The sequence below is a fragment of the Eulemur rufifrons genome, chromosome 9 (genome assembly GCF_041146395.1).
Source record: "Eulemur rufifrons isolate Redbay chromosome 9, OSU_ERuf_1, whole genome shotgun sequence".
Taxonomy (NCBI): domain Eukaryota; kingdom Metazoa; phylum Chordata; class Mammalia; order Primates; family Lemuridae; genus Eulemur; species Eulemur rufifrons.
Window position 1 is genome coordinate 7,235,811 of NC_090991.1, and position 17,867 is coordinate 7,253,677.

Genomic DNA, 17,867 nt, shown 5'->3' on the forward strand with positions numbered 1-17,867 from the left:
CTCCCCTGAGTGTTTAAAAAGCGCCTCCAGCTCAGCACATCTGAAGGGATCTCTGCCAGCTTTCACCCAGGCCTGCCTCTCCCACCTTCCCTGTGTCAGCATGTGGACCCACCATTCACTCATTTGCTAATTCTAGAACCCTGGGAGTTTTCCTTGACACCTTCCTCTTCCTCAGCTCTACATCTAATCATGAACAAACTGTTGATTTTACCCTCTGGATATTTTGCCAATAAGCTCCATTTTCTTTCCATAGTCATTGCCACCACTTTAGTTCTAAACAGCCATGCCTCTTGTGTAAACTATGACAACTGACTCTCTAGTTTTCCCACCTCTACTTTAGATCCTTTAGTCCATTCTTTATCCACCAGCTAGAGTTATTATTTAAAAATGCTCCTCATTGGTCTTAGGATAAAGACCAATGTTCTGATTATTCTCTGCTAAAGACTGTAGGCTGTTCTGTCTCCTGCCTACCTGGGCAGCTTCAGCTCGGGGCTCTTTCCTTGCTGCACGGTGCTCCCTCTGCATTGGTCTTCCTTGAGTTCCTTGAAACTGCTTGTCTCCTCACCCAAGCCTGTGGACATCCTGCTCCCTCTGGCTTTGACTGTACTCTTTTCCCATCTGTGCCTGGTTGAATTACACCCCCTTGGGTCTTCTTTAATGCCTTTCCTTCAGGGAAGTCTGTCCACAAGCCGGGTACGGCCACTGTGTTGTCTTCATTGCACATTGGATTTTTTCCTTTGTAGCATTTGTCACAACTCCAAGTAAATAACCATCTGCTACAAAGGCAGTGGAAGAGCTGGGGCTTGAACTGAGGTTTGTCGAAGTTCAGTCTCCACGGTCTGGTCTGCATACTCCCCTCCTCCCCACACGGTGCTGCTCTGGGGCCTGGTGTCAGCAGTATGGTCCACTCTCCCACGGACTCTACTAGCAGTGCTTGTGACCAGGAACCTACTCTAAGGAGCTATTTTTTAAACCCCTTTTCTCACAGAGTTTGAAAGCCTGAAAGGTGGCACATGTAAGCTCAGACTGTACCATCTCTAAAAGCTAACATGGCTCCCTCCTTGACAACCCTTCCACCTGCAAAATGCACAAGGAGTAGCCGGATAGATTTGCCAATGGTTTTGTTTAATCTCCCTGACTTCAAGCCCCTTATATGTTCTGCGTCTGCTTTGTTGTCATCACAGCTGGAAAAATAGCTAATGCCAAGCCATGAACTAGAATTCTGCGATCATGATGTTCTAAGTCACGAATCCTTTCCCCCGTCTCTGCCTGGGCTTCAGCAGTGACCTACTACTGATTTGATATCTACAATTTTGCAGACACTAGTTCCGGCACATGGGGCTCTGCACCCCAGTCACTTTGGTCTAACCCGAGTTGCCTGCCCACAGGATCACTACGACTGGGGCCTGAGGGCCATCAAGTCCGTGCTCGTGGTGGCAGGATCCCTGAAGCGAGGGGACCCTGGCCGGCCTGAAGACCAAGTCCTGATGCGCTCCTTGCGAGACTTCAACATCCCCAAGATCGTGACAGATGACATGCCCGTGTTCATGGGCCTCATTGGGGACCTCTTTCCTTCCCTGGATGTCCCTCGGAGGAGAGATCTCAATTTCGAAGCTTTGGTGAGGAAGGCAGTGGTGGATCTGAAGCTCCAGCCCGAGGAGAACTTTGTGCTCAAGGTACATGAAGTTTCCCCTCGCAGGATTTCTTGTCTCTTAATGCTTTTCTTGGACAACGGGTTGTCCTTCATCCTTAATCCAAATGGGGTTACTTTAGATGTTGAAATATGTATTTCGTTTAGCAATAACTAAACAGCACTGTTTAGTAGTCGTCTGGCTGGACTGCACGTGTTGGGGAATGGCAGATAAGATTGGAGGCTGGTTTGGGCCAGACAGCAAAAGGGCTTTGTAAACCAGTCTAAGGATTTGGGACTTCCTGGCCAAAGCGATGGAAAACCACGGAAAGGACAGAGTGATAGATGGCAGTGATCAGATTTTCGTTCCAGCAGGCACACTCCCACAACAGCGTGGACAGCCGAGCCTGGAGGCAAGCCACACCAAGAGTGATGAGACCTTCAATGCTACCCTTGTCCCCACAGGACTTCTTGACTCACCAAACCATCTGGCCAACCACATCATGCTCTGTCACCCTGAAAGCCTTTGTTTGTGCTATTACCTCTGCCTGGAGTGTCTTCCTGTCATCTTCTGGGCAAACTCCTGCTCACCCCTGGAGCCCCTGTTCAAATGCTCCCTCCTCTGTGAAGCCTTTTCCCCTTTATCTGCACGAAATCAATTGTTCCCTCCTCTCTGCCTCCGCAGCACTTCACAAATATCTCTATTTTAGCACTTATCATCCTACATTACCGTGATTTGTCAATATGACTTTCTTTTCCATCAGACTATAAGATCACTGAGGGCAGGAGAGTCACCTCCGTATCTCCCTCACCTGGTCCACTCTCTAGCATTTACTTGATGACTAATAATTATACGACCAAATGATGAATAAGTGAATAAATGGATCCTACTACCCCTACATTTCAGACCCTATCACATCTTGGGGTGAATAACCCTCCCTCTGTTGACTTCAGGTCTCACTTCGGACACCAGCCTGGCTCACAGGAGAGCAGCTGGGATGCGGGTGAGTGACAGGTTGGTCCCTCTGGCTGAATTTCCTATCTCCCCAGGTGGTCCAGCTGGAGGAGCTCCTGGCAGTGCGCCATTCCGTGTTCGTGGTGGGCGGCGCTGGCACCGGCAAGTCACAGGTGCTGAGGTCTTTGCACAAGACCTATCAGATCATGAAACGCCGCCCCGTCTGGACTGACCTCAATCCCAAAGCAGTCACAAATGATGAGCTCTTTGGCATCATTAATCCGGCCACACGAGAATGGAAGGATGGTAAGAGACATGTCCCAGCTGCCTTTTAGAGGAGCATTTAAAGAGGCTAATGCAGGGCGGGCATTCAGTAGGTGACTGATTCTGGAGCATAAGCCATGGTGTAGAGTTGCTACATTGCCTGGCAGTGGATTCAAGGCACCCTGGGGTAAGGAAGCCCATGCATGATTTGTTACCAAAGAAGTGGTGCAGTCTAGCATCCCACAGACGCACCTCTCCCTCCACTAGCGTCGCCCCAGCAGTCACAGGAAAGCTACGTGCTGCAGAACCCTGTGCCCATGCCAGGCCCCTGGTGACACCAAAGATACACATCTGTTCAATCCCAGAAACAATCCTAGAACCACGTCCCTTCTACATTGATTCAGAGGACCCCAAACCCAAGTTCACTTGGTGTGATCTCAGCATCACCTTCAAAGAACTGTCACTGACAGATAGACGTTATTAAGGGTCCTCTGTCAGTGGAAAACTACAGAAAGGAAACGGGGAAAACTCTACGAGCTGATAGAGGCCTCTTTCTAAAAGCTGTGTGGCTTCTGGAATGAGGCAATCTCAGCTCCCTCCTAAGATTTCAACGTCTGACTACATCGCAGTCAAACTCTGCATTTCTCTAATTTCGGACCTGCAATCAGAGGCCCAGAACCAGGGGACTGAACAGGCAGCGTCTCTCATCTGTATTTCACTATTCGTGAGGCTTGACATCTTTCCTTCTTATTGGTCTTAGTATTATGTTCTTCTGTGATTTTTATTTCCCTTGGCTTCTTTATCGGTTTGTAAGAGTCCTTCATATATCAATGACGTTAACCCTTTATCCGTTGTATGCGTTGCTAATGTCCCCCCCACCTGTCCTTCTCGTACAGACATTTCATGGCATATTCTGCCGTGCACTTCTTAAAAATGGAAATTATGTCTGTCTAGCATCTGGGATTCCTATTTAGTTTATAACTCTAACTTTCAGCTGCAGATATAGTATCATAAATTTGGTCAATAAGGATTATTTTTACATTAACGTTTTTTTGTCCATCTGGAATTTATGTTGAGGCTTAGTATGAGGTAGGGTAGAGAATCAACTTTATTCCCTTCCAGATGGATAATTGATTGTAACAGCACGATTTATTAAGTAAACCATCCTTTCCCTCTGAATGTAAACACCAGCTTGTCATTTATTAAATTCCATATGTGCATTGAGATCTGATTCTGAGCTTTCTATGCTGTTCCCCTCACTTATTTATCTAATCCTGTGCTAATATCATTTTACTTCAATTACAATCATTTTATAACATATTTTAATATCTGAAAAGGTAAGTCCCTCTCCAGTAATCTTTTTTTTTTTTTTATTTTAGCTCATTATGGGGGTACAAAAGTTCAGGTTATATACATTGGAATCTTTTACAATTTTCTTGACTTGTCTCAAGCACATCTTTTTTCATATTAAATCTAAGCTCAATAATATAATTTTAACTCTGTTGGAATTCTAATTAAAATTTTATTAAATTTATACATTACATTGGGGGAATTTGATAAAGAAAGATATAATAATCATAAATCTGTTTTCACTGAATGAGACAAGTCCAAAGTAAATGGAGTATAGCCTTTTAAAACTTTTTAGGAGAACTTGAAAACATGCCAATATAGTGGGTTATTTTAATTGTCTTTTTTCAAAATTGGATAGTTCCAGTACACAGAGAAAAAAGTACATATAGATATAGAGGAATTGCCAAACATATTAATATCGTCATATTCAATATAACACAAAGTTATAGAACTTTGCATTCTATAAAAAGAAAATATTCCTTCCTTGTTTGGTTTATGGAACATTTCTAAAAAATTTAATTGGCTACAGAGGAAGCTATAATGAATTCAAAAGTATCAATTTAAAGGTCATATTCTTTGATAATAAATGCAATAGAATTAGAAACAAGTAACAAAAAAATAGCCAAAAATAATTTTACTACTTTGCAAATCAAGAAATGCTCTCTTAACCCTTGTATGAAAAAGAAATTAAATTGCAACCCCTCTGGGGAGCAATAAAAGGAATAATTCATACAAAAAGGATAGGATCCATCTAAAACTTACAAAGAAAAACTTTGAACTTCCTTTATTTTAAAGATAGGCTGGAAATAAAGGAAGTTACTAAACCTGAAGAAAATGAGGAAAAAGAAAATAATAAAGGTAAAAGCTAAAATTAGAAGAAACATTAAAAAATTACAGAAAAGATAAATAAATCTAAATACTGGTTCTTTTTAAAGACCAATAAAATAAGTCCATTGTGAGCATGATGAATGGGGAAAATAGAGTAAAACTATATATGATTAAGAATTAGAAAGGAAATATAACAGTGGATATAGACAAGATTAAATTAGAGAGAATATTTAATTAGATGACACATATTTGAAAAACTACAAGAAACAGATGACTCCCTAGCAAAATATAAATTAACAAAATTTACTCAATAAGAAATAGAAAACTTGAACAAACCAATGAAAAGGAAAATTTAAAAATAGTAGCAGAACAAAAAACAGATAATTCCAAAATTATAAAAAAGATAGCTCTCAGATCATTTTATGAAACTGGAATAATCTTAATATCACCTTTTATGTTAGAACCAAAAAAAGACCAATTTTATAAATAATAACTATAAAATTACATCTTATTAATATAGAAATTCTAAATAAAATTCTAAATAAAATATTTAGCATCTCAAAAGAATAATCTACTTTGACCAAGTAAAATCTATTCCAGGAATGTAAGAATAATCAATTATATTTTTAAAGTATTAACATAAAGCACTGACAAATTAAAGGGAAAAATCACTTGGTCAATAAATAGATACTTAAAACTCAGTAGCCATTCCTAATAGAAAATTCTAAATAAAATAGGAATAGAAGGAAATTCCTAACATATGATAAATACTCTGTACCTATAGCTGAAATGAAAACAAAATCATTCTGAATAATGATACACTAAAGTTGTTTCCATTAAAATTAGGAACACATCAGGGAGGCCTATTATCAACACCATTATTCTACATTGCTTATTGGGGTTCTAGAAAATGCAGTAAGACAAGAAAATGGAACACATGGTATAACTTGGAGGAAAGGAAAGAAGTTATTGTTTTGCTGATTGTACAACTTTATACCTAGAAAACTCATGAGACATTGAAAAATCACTAGCATTAATAAGAAAATTTATTAAAGGTAACTGAACATAAAATAAATACACAAAATTTGATGGCTTTTCTCTAGACTAGCAATAGCCAAATAAATATGGAAATACAGAGGGAGAAAATCTCATTCACAGTAGCAGTAAAAACTATGAAATAATTTAGCAATACATTTAGCCAAAGAAATATATATTTAAAATTTATTAGGAACATAAAACAATATCTGAATAAATGATAAGATGTGATGTTGTTCACTGGGAAGCTTTAGTATCATAAAAATCAATTCTGCCCAGATTAATATGTAAATTTCATGTAATGATAATTAGAATCACATTGAACCTTCCCCCAAAGCCTGCATTTGGCAAGATTTGCCAGGACTGCAATTATAAAGGATGAAAACTTTACCTAAAAAACTAATTCCATCATGTCTTAGTCATTTGCTGAAATGATTCACTGGATTCCTTAGCACTTAAAAAGCTAGTACTATGGGGTGCTCCAGAAATTTCTGCCGGAGCACAGAGAGAATGCACCTTGGGCACTGTCAAGTTTTTTTTGTAGAGCAAGGTCCGATCTGCCTTTTCTATTCACAGCTTTTTCTGAGTGGTATAGCTAACGGGGGAAAGATGTTAAGAGAAAGAGGATTAACGAAGAAATGAAAAATAAGGTATTGGTGGTTCCCTGTAGGATTGTTCTCTTCCATCATGCGGGAGCTTGCCAACATCACCCATGATGGGCCCAAGTGGATTCTCCTGGATGGAGACATAGATCCAATGTGGATTGAGTCTCTGAACACCGTCATGGATGATAACAAGGTATCCGAGGTTGGGGAATCCCTACGTCGTCCCTCATCGTGGATGCAGCTGGTCCCCCAGGGTGGCGGACACATTGGGATCCCACGCGATGGCTGGCCCAAAGTCAGGCACTATCACTGGCATCTTTACCAGACATCTCAGAACCGATACCTTCCCAAAGCCACTTTTACTTACTTCAATGTCACCGCCGTGGCTCACGCCAGTTTTGACATTGTTGTCATTTCCTTCAGAATATTCTGCACGTAGACTCATTTATTATTTAGAGTTGGAAGGAATTATAAATCGTCTAGTCAAATCTTTTTTGCTTTTCCTTTTTCACAAATAAGGAAACTAGGGGTCAGAAATAGGCTGAGCCTATCAAATATCTTCCGTGATGGCAAATATTTATCCATTCACGGTATATTTTGTTTTTTATAAACAGTGAAAAACAACTGGATTCCACTAAAGTGGCTGCCCCTAAACTTGCTCAGAAATCATATCCAGATTAGAAGTTTTAAAATGCCTTCAACATGTACAGAATCGTTGGAATAAAAGCATGTTCTCCCAGAGGGACCACTTTAAAAGAAACAGTAGTAACATGCAACCGAAGCTCTTTTCTTTTAATCGTTTCATTATTCCAATATGGTCTAGTTTATTCAAATCATTGGCATCGATTTAAACTGTTTAAATAACTTTTTTCCTGATTCAACACACACACACACACACACACACACACACACACACAGGTGGGCAGAGGAGGTACCGGAAGAGAGAGAGGATTATTGTAGAAAATTTAGAAAATACTTATAATCGCAAAAAAGAAAATAATCATCCACGGTGCTGATTGACAATAATCGGCCGAGTCCCACCCCCCGGGAAGGCACCTGAGTCCTTCCTCACTGGCTGTCCCCCCCTGCTGCTTCCAGGTTCTGACCTTGGCCAGCAACGAGAGGATTCCTCTTAACCCCACGATGCGGCTCCTCTTTGAGATCAGCCACCTGCACACGGCCACTCCAGCAACCGTCTCCAGAGCAGGTACGGCCCGAGAAGCGAGAGCCGCGCCAAGCTGCCCAGCTGAGACAGGGGCCTCCAGCCTTACTCGGGGTGTTGCTGGCTCCGAAGGAAGCTCCATCCAGCTGGAGCCAGAAACCTGATGGTCCAAAACCCGGGCCCAGTTCTCAGCCCTATTCCACACCCACAAGGGCAAGTGCTGTAAGGTCAGGGCCATGTGGTTTTGTCAATTTGGAAATGCCGTGGTGATGGGAAGGGAAACAGCTCCTGAGCCGGACAACTGTCCTCTGCACAGAAGTGTCTCAAGTTAGGCTACCTTTAGGCCAATTCAAAGCCATGCCCGTGGAGATGACCAAGCATCACCATGTCTTACTAACGCCTGGTGCAAAATAGCAACTTCAGACCTTAACTTTTCTCTGTCTCCACCAACCAAATGTATGTGCAGAGACTAGTGGATAAAAAGAACTTGTGTGGCAAAATAACCACATTTAAGAAGCAGAGAGTAGAATGGTAGTTGCTGGAAACTGAGTGTAGGGGGAATGGGGATCAAGGGGTACAAAGTTTCAGTTATGCAGGATGAGTGAGTTCTAGAGATCTGCTGTACAACATAGTGCCTATGGTTAACAATACTCTATTGTGTACTTAAAAAATTTTGTTAAAAGAATAGATCTCATGCTAAGTGTTCTTACCACACACACACACACCTTGGAGGTGATGGATATGTTTATTACCTTGACTGTGGTGATGATTTCACAGGTGTATGTATAGGCCCAAACTCATCCAATAGTATACACTAAATATGTGCACTTTTTCATATATCAATTATATTTCAATAAAGCTGTTAAGAATATTTTTAAAAATAATCATAAAATAAAATTAAGTAAATAGTAAAAACAAATAATTTAAGAAGTGAGCTTGCTTGGTCTCTGCCCCAATGTCGATCCCCTTTCAAGGACCTGTGCTCATGCCAGTGAGCGCAGGCCGGCAGCCCTGTCTCTCCCACTCTGGATTAATTTCCTAGGGCTGTTCTTACAAGGGTAACAGATTACCATAAGCTTGGTGGCTCTTCAAACAGTAGAAATTTATTCTGCCACGTTTCTGGAAGTCAGACACATGAAATCAAGTCCAGCAAGGCTGCGCTCCCTTCCCAGGCTCTGGGAGGGATCGACCCTTCCTTGCATCTTCCAGCTTAGCTGTTTCTCAGCTTGTGGCCCCAGAAATCCAGTCCCTGCCTTCTTCCCATGGCCTTCATTTCTGCGTGCGTCTCTCCCCTTCTGTCTCTTAGGAGGACATTTATAAATGTCCCACCCAGATCCTCCAGGATAACCTCATCTCCAGATCGTTAACTACACCGCAAAGGCCCCTTTTCCAAATAAGATCACATCGGCAGGGGCCATACATAAGAGGTGGATGTATCTTTTGGAGGGTCCCCACCGCACACTCCCACACTCCCACGACAAGTGTCGCTGACCGAACACAGCCTGCTTTCCTCCTGAGCCTCGACCCGGCCTTAGGATCCTCTCAACACTGCTCTCCATCCGCCCACCCTTGGTCGATTAGAGCTGGTCCTCAATAACACACCCATTGGCCCCTCAGACCTGGACCAGATCTCTGTTTCTTTTTAGTCCAATCTTCTGTACATTTTCCAAACAGAGAAAATAAGTCCCTGGGGTGACAAATGTGCTGACATGTATAGAGTACTCACTGAACAGTCTTCTCCATGCCCACAGGGATCCTATACATCAACCCGGCAGACCTGGGGTGGAACCCTCCGGTGAGCAGCTGGATTGACAAGAGAGAGCTCCAGACAGAGAGAGCCCACCTGACCATTCTGTTTGACAAGTACCTGCCAACCTGCTTAGACACGCTTAGAACCAGGTAGGCCAAGATATAAGGAAGGCAGCGAGATAAAGCAGCAATGGAGAGCCCATTGGCTCACACCTGGTGTCCTGCTGATGTTCTGTCCTGTCCCCGAAGTCAGATGTTCCCAGAGCATCTCCTCTAGGCACGGCAGATGGCAGAGAGGGACACACATTGGGATGGCCATGGGATGCCTATTGTCAGTTCAGGCAAGAAGTGAGGTGAGCGAAGAAGAGGAGGATTTAAAGTGCCTTTTGTGAGTGCCACGTGGGTGTATCAGAAGGAGGCTGTTGGCTGCAGGATCAGATAACAATCTGGAGACTCGATCCTCCAGTGTGCAAGGCAAGCAGCTGGCTCTCCTGCAAATGATCCCCAGGCCAGATCAACAGACCTGGGGTGAAGGATGACACTTGTCGGTGACACGTGGAGCCCACTCCCTGTCCCTGGCTGTGTGTGCTCCTGGCCCAGATAACATGGGACTGGGTATAATGCACTGTTTGACCAGTCGTGCCACGCTGGCCATTGTGAGTTCACTTTTCCTCTTATGGGTTTGTAAAAGAAAAAGCAACAAGCCCTGACCACCTGTCACTTTAATAAGACATCAATTGCTCTTAACCAAGAGAATACTTATTATGTGAGAGTACTGTACATGTTGGTACAGACAGCTTGCCGTGCGTGGAGCCTGCTTTTGTTTTACACTCTCTTTTTTGCCATTTGATGCATCATTCCACGAATCCGGCACCCACCCTCATCGTGCACCCACGAATGGGCATCAGAGCTGGTGCTGTGAGGGCAACGTGACTCAGAGCTCCATAGTTCTGGAAGATCCCACAGTTAGGGTCAGTATTATGTTTCCCAGAAATTAAAGCCCATAACTCATGTTGATCCCTGTCAAGCATGGGACGTGGTTGAGCCTCCGGTTGCTGGCAATCCTGGAGGCCAAGGGGAAGGGCTCACTGCAGACCGTGGCAGCCACGGTGCAGGGAAGCCCCACGCGTGCCCACTCCATGTGGCCCACCCCACCCTAGGAGATTCACCCTCTTTAAAAGTGAATTTTGTATAACTAAAAAATCAAGTTTCAGTTAAACAGTTGACACAGTGGCATATTTTAGATATTTAACGAAACATTTATTAATTTTGATTTCATAGTTTTTATATTTCGAGATCAATAATTATTTTTCCAAACATCAACATTGTCCTGAGCCTTTGACAAGCTTTCAGCCCCTGCTGGCCCCTGGGCTCTGTGGCCTTGGGGTCTAATGGGACAAAGCAGCCGGTTAGCCGAGGAAGACTGGGCGTGGGAAACAAGGGCCAGTGACACAGTGCGCCGGGGCGGCAGAGACTAAAATGCCAGAGAAGGGTAAGGTATATTTTAGGAAAATAGTCTCTCCTTCCTGCTTTATTTTTTTCCTGAGACACCTGTCCAATACATCCTTCGACTAGAAGTCGGGCCGTCTCCCGCTCTGGGCATCTGGAACAAGAGATGCCGCCCTCTGGCGTATTTGTGCGCGGGCGCGGGGCGGTGCGGGCGCGGGGCGGTGCGGGCGCGGGGCGGTGCGGGCGCGGGGCGGTGCGGGCGCGGGGCGGTGCGGGCGCGGGGCGGTGCGGCCTCTGAAACAGGCTCTGAGGATTCTGTCCGTGTAGACTCTAGCAGAGACAACACTCCTGCCGTCTCTGAACGCCGGTTATCAAGGGAAAATAGTGACAACAGCTATCATTTGTGGACGCCACTCCGAGTGCTGTTTCATTTCACTCTCGCGGCCCCCGCGCGGGCTGACCTCCCGCAGGTGAGGGCGCGGGGGCGCAGGTGCTGCCCTGGCCTCACAGCTGGTCAGCAATGGGGGCGCTTACCCCCAGGCCTTACTTCGGTTTTGGACGGTCGCGGTCTCGCAGTGCCGGCTTTGCGTGGCCCTGTTGCTATGAGGCCGTGCGATGTCAACACGTATGAATTATTTGTTGAACAAGCAGGCCCCACAAGGGGCGGTGAGAAAGCAACTTTGTTTCCCCGCTGTTACTTCAAAGTTGTGTATGTGTCTGAATGAGATCTAGGTCAATGTCCACGACTTTCTGATCACTCTTCGGTGATAAAAAGGCATCTGACCACCTCTAGTCACACAGTCATACACACACTCGCATGTGTCGGTCCAGGGAAGATCTAAAGGAGCAAACTCCAGGTGCCCTGGCAGCTTCTGCCCCACCCTGAAGCTCAGCCCCGCAGTGGGGGAGGGGCGCGGCCTACTCCCTGCCCGTGGCTTCTGACCCCTCAGGGCTGCAGGGGTCCAGAGAGAAGAGAAGAAGGGCCAGGAGAGGCCTTTTCCTCGCTGAAACTGGTGTGGCCTCATTACCCTGACTGTGGCAGGTCTCGAAATCTGGCTTGAGCTCTGCGGGACCTTTGGGAGCTCCTGGGACCCCTCCTTGTCACTGGAGACCTCCCATCTGCCATTCTTGAAGAAAGTAACTGACTGTCCTTAGCCAGTCACGTACTGCCCCTCACACAAGCCCTGTCCGCCTTCCCCGGCCAGGCGGCTCCTAAGCCAGCACTGGGGCAGCCCCTCAGGCCGCAGCCCACACCTGGATTCCAGGAAAGACCTGCCCCTCCTTTGCTTTGACGAACTAGAGCACAGGCTGCCCCAGCAAGGCACCTCTCTATGCTCCACTGTGAGATCGCGGAGTCTCCTTAGCGTTTTCCGGGAGTGGGTCCTGCACTCGCTCGCAGCGGTCCCATCAGAGCCCCTTTCTCCAGCTGTTAGGGGAGAGCAGCTGCCTTCCCTGTAGGAGGGGCACCCGGTACACCCAGAGCTCTCTCTAGTATCGTGAAAGCTGATTTCCAGCCCCGTCAGCGTCTCCCACTTGGATCCTCTGTACCCTTGAGAGGGTGAGGGGCCGGGTCACAAAACCCTTTGCAAGTCCCACCCAGGTTGTCTGGAATCTCTTTTTGGAACATAACAGCTATTGGCACGTGTTGTCTTGGTGCCTCATCCAGCCCTGAGCCTGAGATAGATCCATTTTATCAATATCACTCTGTTACAAATATGCACCAAATAGAGACAACCCATCAAGGAGTCCGTCTTCTCATGACTCATGGAAGTAATACCTGGGCTATTAGACCATGCCACAGTGTTGTTGTAGAGATTGCAACTAGGTTAAAAACAAGCAGAAACATGTTTTCTGGCCCCAGAAAATGCAAAACACTGATGAGAATGGCATGACTTGCAACTCCAAGGCCCAGTGCTGGTGTGCGTTGATGGGGCTGCACATCTTGGGACAGTGACTCTGCCTCCGTGCAGCCTGTGAGCACATCACCTCTGGGAGGTGACAATATGGACTGAGCGTGTGGGTAGGTGGTGTACACTGCGCATACACGTGGTATGATGAGGGTACCTGAGGACAGAAAAGCGTGTGTGTGTGTGTGTGTGTGTACATGTGCACACTCCTGCTCCCCTGGGCACAGGATGTCTTTTGTGCCTCTCTTGATATCTGCCTTTCAGTTAAGACCTCTAAAGCCAAAATGAAAAGTACAAATGCCAGGCCAGGGCAAAGTCCCAGAGGTGTATTTTCAGATGAGGAATTCTGTTCAGTTAATCATGATTGCATAAAATAACCATCTGTCCTGGTCCACACGACTCCCCAGATAAGATTCTGGCCCCAGGAAACATGTTTTCAGTGTGCTTGAGTTGGAGGAAAACCTCTGGGGTGAAGAAGTGAAAGGGCGGACCTCAGAGTTGCACCCAAATTGCCTTTTTAGGTGCCTTTTGGCAATTGAAGAAATTGTGAAAAGAGTGAAAAAGTGAGGTATTTACTTGTTTTGTTGCAGCTGCCTACATTCCCCAAGGATGTAAAGAGAAGGGAGGGCAAGGGAGGGTGTCAGAGGAAAGGGACCTGTCAGGAGGGCTCAGCCCCTTCCTCCCCTAGAAAGGAAGAATAGCTGATGAGAGCAAAGTTTAAGCAACACTGTGGTCTCCGTAATCCCAAAGAACTCAACAAGTCATGAGTTCACTGAAACCGAGTGGCTTCCAACATTGCCTCTAGAATGGGATCTGCTCGATGTTTCTGGGCACATCATGGTCTCTCTTTGCAGATTTAAGAAGATCATTCCAATCCCAGAACACAGCATGGTTCAGATGGTATGCCACCTTTTGGAGTGTCTCCTGACCAAGGAGGACATCCCCGTGGACTGCCCCAGGGAAATCTATGAGCTTTATTTCGTGTTTGCTGCCATCTGGGCTCTCGGCGGAACAATGGTCCAAGATCAGGTAAGGAGATGTGCTGAGTTCCACACCCGTGTTGAATTCTGCAGCAGTAACACTGATCCTCCTGCAAAGACTTGGAAGATAGGACAGCTAGCTGTCAGAGCTAACTGGAAAGCAGCAAACTGTTTAGTTATCTGCCTATTACTCTGCTACAGACATTAGACCCCCTCTAAGGGTCGCATGGGGTGAGACAGATGAGGCTGTGGTGTGTTTGGAGCTGTTGCTTTTTGAGTTAGTGAACACATCTCTGATTTCTTGAAGAGTTGTATAGTGTTTGAGTTTGAACAACCCTGGTCTACGCACACTACTTTGCTAGATGAGGTGTGTTTTATACAGAGAGGTGGAAGGATGCTCTGCTGTAGAAGCTTGAGGGGAAGGAGTCCCTTTAGCCTTCTAAAAATCTTTCAGAACAAGGTTATACCACTACGTACCAGGCCAGAGTTAACCATAATTTCTCCATACCCCTGAAACACAGAGCTGTCCAGAGAAGGTTGGACCAAAGGTTAATTGGCATTTGGGGAGTAGGAAACCAAAGCAGAATTGATCTCACGGTGTTGACTGCTGTGGCTTCATGTTGTGTGGGGGTGGGGATGTTGACTTGTAATATCTTGGTACCTTATCCCTTTACCCTTCCTGTATCCCCAGCCTTTTTCTTTACTTATTTTCCTCCAAATAAAAGATAATTTTATCTAGAAACAACATATTCAATATTATGCAAGCCAGTCTCTTACAACTAACTCTAGCTATCAGGCACTATCATATAGAGGTTAAGAATGTGGATTCTGTTAGCAAATTTTTAAGTATTCAATCAAGCATTATTAACTACAGGTACTGTGCTAGAGAGATTTATTCACTTTGGACTTATTCATCTTGTATAACCATAACTTTGTACCCCTTGATACCTCCCATTTCCTCTCCCCTCAACCCCTGGCAGCTATGATTCCTCTCTCTTCTATGAATTTGACTACTTTAGATTCCTCATATAAGTGGTATCACATAGCATTTGTCCTCCTGTGCCTGGCTTATTTCACTTAGCATAATGTCCTCCAGGGTCATCATATTGTTGCAAATGGCAAGATTTCCTTCTCTTCAAAGAAATGTGCTAAGAGGGGAGATTTTATGTTAAGTGTTCTTACCACAAAACAACAACAATAATAATAGCAATAATAAATAAAAGTTCAGTGATGGGTTTGAACTTTGAAGGTGATAGGTTTTATGCATAGAAAAAATGTGGTGATTTTGTGTGATGGTTTCACAGGTGTGTACTTATCCTCAAATCCATCAAGTTGTACACATTCAATATGCATAGCTTTTGTGTATTAGTCATGCCACAATAAAGTGGTTCCTAAAAAAACTGAAGAAAAGCAAAATAAAAATTAAAAAGAACATGGACTATGGATTTGAATTGTAACTGCCACTATTATTTGGGGGACCTTGGGCTAGTAACTTAACCTCTCTCTACCTTATTTTCTCCATGTGTGCAGAGGATGATGATGGTGGTCCCAGTTCCTAGGATTAAGTGAACGTGTACTGTTCTAATTACTCAGCATGAATACGTGCAAAGCACTTAGAACAACCCATATGTGCTTATTATTAATATTCTCCTAGCATAAATATTCCGTTTTATAGCTAGAATCTGGTGTCTCTCTCACGTCAGGGAGATCAGATTAAACTGCAGCTGTTGGAGTGTTACGATTTACTCTTTCTGGCCTGGGTTGATTGTGAGCCTCTTTCAAAGAAAAGCAAAAACTCTCAGCTTCCCAAGGCAAAGCCACATTCTAGGATTCCAAAACGGAAGTAAGCTGAGACAAAAAGAATTAGCAATTAGTTTCTTTTTTATTTTCACTGTAACATCCATTCGACTTTCCATCACTCCCTAACGTGTTCTTTGGTGGTCCAAATTCAGAAAGCAGCTCCTGCAGTCTCCCAGGAAGGGTGCCTTTCTCCACCTCCTCCCCAGAGCCAGATGTCCTGGGGGCAGAAGGGAAACGTCCAAGGGCAGGGGGATGCCTGGACCAGGAGTTTGACAGCCGAGAGTTTTATGCTGTCTGTTCTGCAGTCTGGGAGCTTCTCCGCAGACTGCATCTTTGACAGCTTTCCATTTCCCCCTTGAGGCAAGGGTGCGAAGAGTTTAGCAGGGTGGGTGAGACCTGGCTGGAATGCACAGACATCCCGAATGCAGAGGTGATTGCTTTCCATCAAATGCAGTCTCTGACCTTTCAGCTGGTGAAATGTCAGACGGACACTAATGGGCTCCTCTCCCACATTGGTGCGGGGCAGGCAGTGGGGTTTCAGGATGGAGATACTCGGTCAATTTCTATTTAGAAAAATTTAAATCCACTCAACTCCTTTTAAAAGCCCTGGAGAAAGCATCCCTCCAGGTATCCTGGGCTCTGGAGCACTTGGAGCTACAGGTGGCCGTGCTGGCACACGGGGAGAGGACAAGGGAGAAAGCTTTTACCAGCAGGGAATGCTCGAGACCCCCACACAGCCCACATTAAAACTAAACACCAAAAATAGTGCCGTAAATTGGAAAGTAGGAATTCAGCCAAAATATTCGCATCAGGAACACCAAGGGTGCTTACATTAAAAAAGCTGTCAATAAAGCAAAACAGAAATACAAAACAGAGGCTATACCCGAGTAGAAGTTCCTATTAAAAAAAAAAAAATGGTCCTGACTGTATACTTTGCAGCCCTCACAGAAAATGATCTCAGAAGCACAAGGTAGCTAGAACACCAGATCGTGAAACTGAAAACCTGGGTTCAACTCCCAGTTCTGTCTTTTCATATATAAAATAGGGATCATTTTAACAAGCCAGGGTAATTTAGAGAACTGTGAAGATCAAATGCAGTGAAATTGGGTCCCCAACTCCACTACAGTATGACGGTAAAGTCTCAGTGTCATCAGGTCAAAAGCAGAGGAGGAACAGGGAACTGTCGGAATCCAAGAGATGTGAATTTCAGGAGGAGCCTGTTCATTACAGTCCAGACTGAACAGATGTGCACAGAGCTGAATGGGGAAAGGACCGTTGGGTTGGCCCAGTGGAGGTCACCTTGTCTCTGCAGTGTCCACGTATAGCGGGAAGTGAGGCCAAGCCCCAGATTACAGAGGAGCATGACAATGTCGGCCCCCGCCAATGGCTGGGTTGAGAAATTGACCAGGTAGCTTGAAGGTGGAATCAAGGGTGAGGAACAAAGAAGGTCCACACTGTGTTCTTTCCAGGTGTGGCCCTCATCTGAGAGTTTCCATAGAAACCTATAATAATATCATATTTTCATAGAAAGTAAAAGGTCTTCAAGAATTTTATCCATGAGTTAAAAAACGGGGGCTTCTCTGAGGCTTCTGATTGGAGAGAACAATATTAGGAAGCTACAATGTTCCTTTGATCTAAATTCAAATCAGCATGAGAATAGCAAACGAATCTGTCCTTATCTTAGGGCCTCTTTCTGTTCTCATTTTAAAGAAAAAGATTTCAATCCTTCTTACTTAATCAACAGCAAAATGAGAAGCAGCCTTTCTTCAGAGTTCAGGTTTGTCACCAGGCACCCAGCTCCTGGTCCTTCCAGACTTTGAACTCCAACTTTGTCCTGGCTTCCACAAACTTTCCTAAAATGCCCAATCTGGGTCTCTTTTATTTTTAGGATTTTTCTTAGTTCTATGTGTTTGCTCTTCCAGAGGGCTGTGGATAGTAATAGGTATGTTGTGTGTGTATCTGCGTGTGCACATGTGTGTGTTGACTTGGACACAATAAGATATTAATAGTGTGAGTACACTGTGTGCACAGCCCTATCCTTAAAGGGCTCATAGTCCAATATGTAAAATATATGCCTCTACCTAGTCCTTCCTCAGAAAGACCAGCAGAGCTTTGTCTCTCCTGTTGCTCCTAGATTGTAGAATTTTATCTCT

General features: G+C 44.7%; 1 protein-coding gene across 1 annotated transcript in view; it reads left to right on the forward strand.

The window, feature by feature from the left end:
• Nucleotides 1–17,867, forward strand: part of DNAH9 (dynein axonemal heavy chain 9) — a 306,203-nt gene that overhangs the window by 123,963 nt on the left and 164,373 nt on the right. Inside the window, exons 31-36 of the mRNA XM_069483261.1 lie at nucleotides 1,389–1,676; nucleotides 2,681–2,891; nucleotides 6,733–6,860; nucleotides 7,766–7,874; nucleotides 9,581–9,728; nucleotides 13,789–13,963. Coding sequence (XP_069339362.1) covers nucleotides 1,389–1,676; nucleotides 2,681–2,891; nucleotides 6,733–6,860; nucleotides 7,766–7,874; nucleotides 9,581–9,728; nucleotides 13,789–13,963 — 1,059 coding nt within the window. The remainder of the gene's footprint in view (nucleotides 1–1,388; nucleotides 1,677–2,680; nucleotides 2,892–6,732; nucleotides 6,861–7,765; nucleotides 7,875–9,580; nucleotides 9,729–13,788; nucleotides 13,964–17,867) is intronic.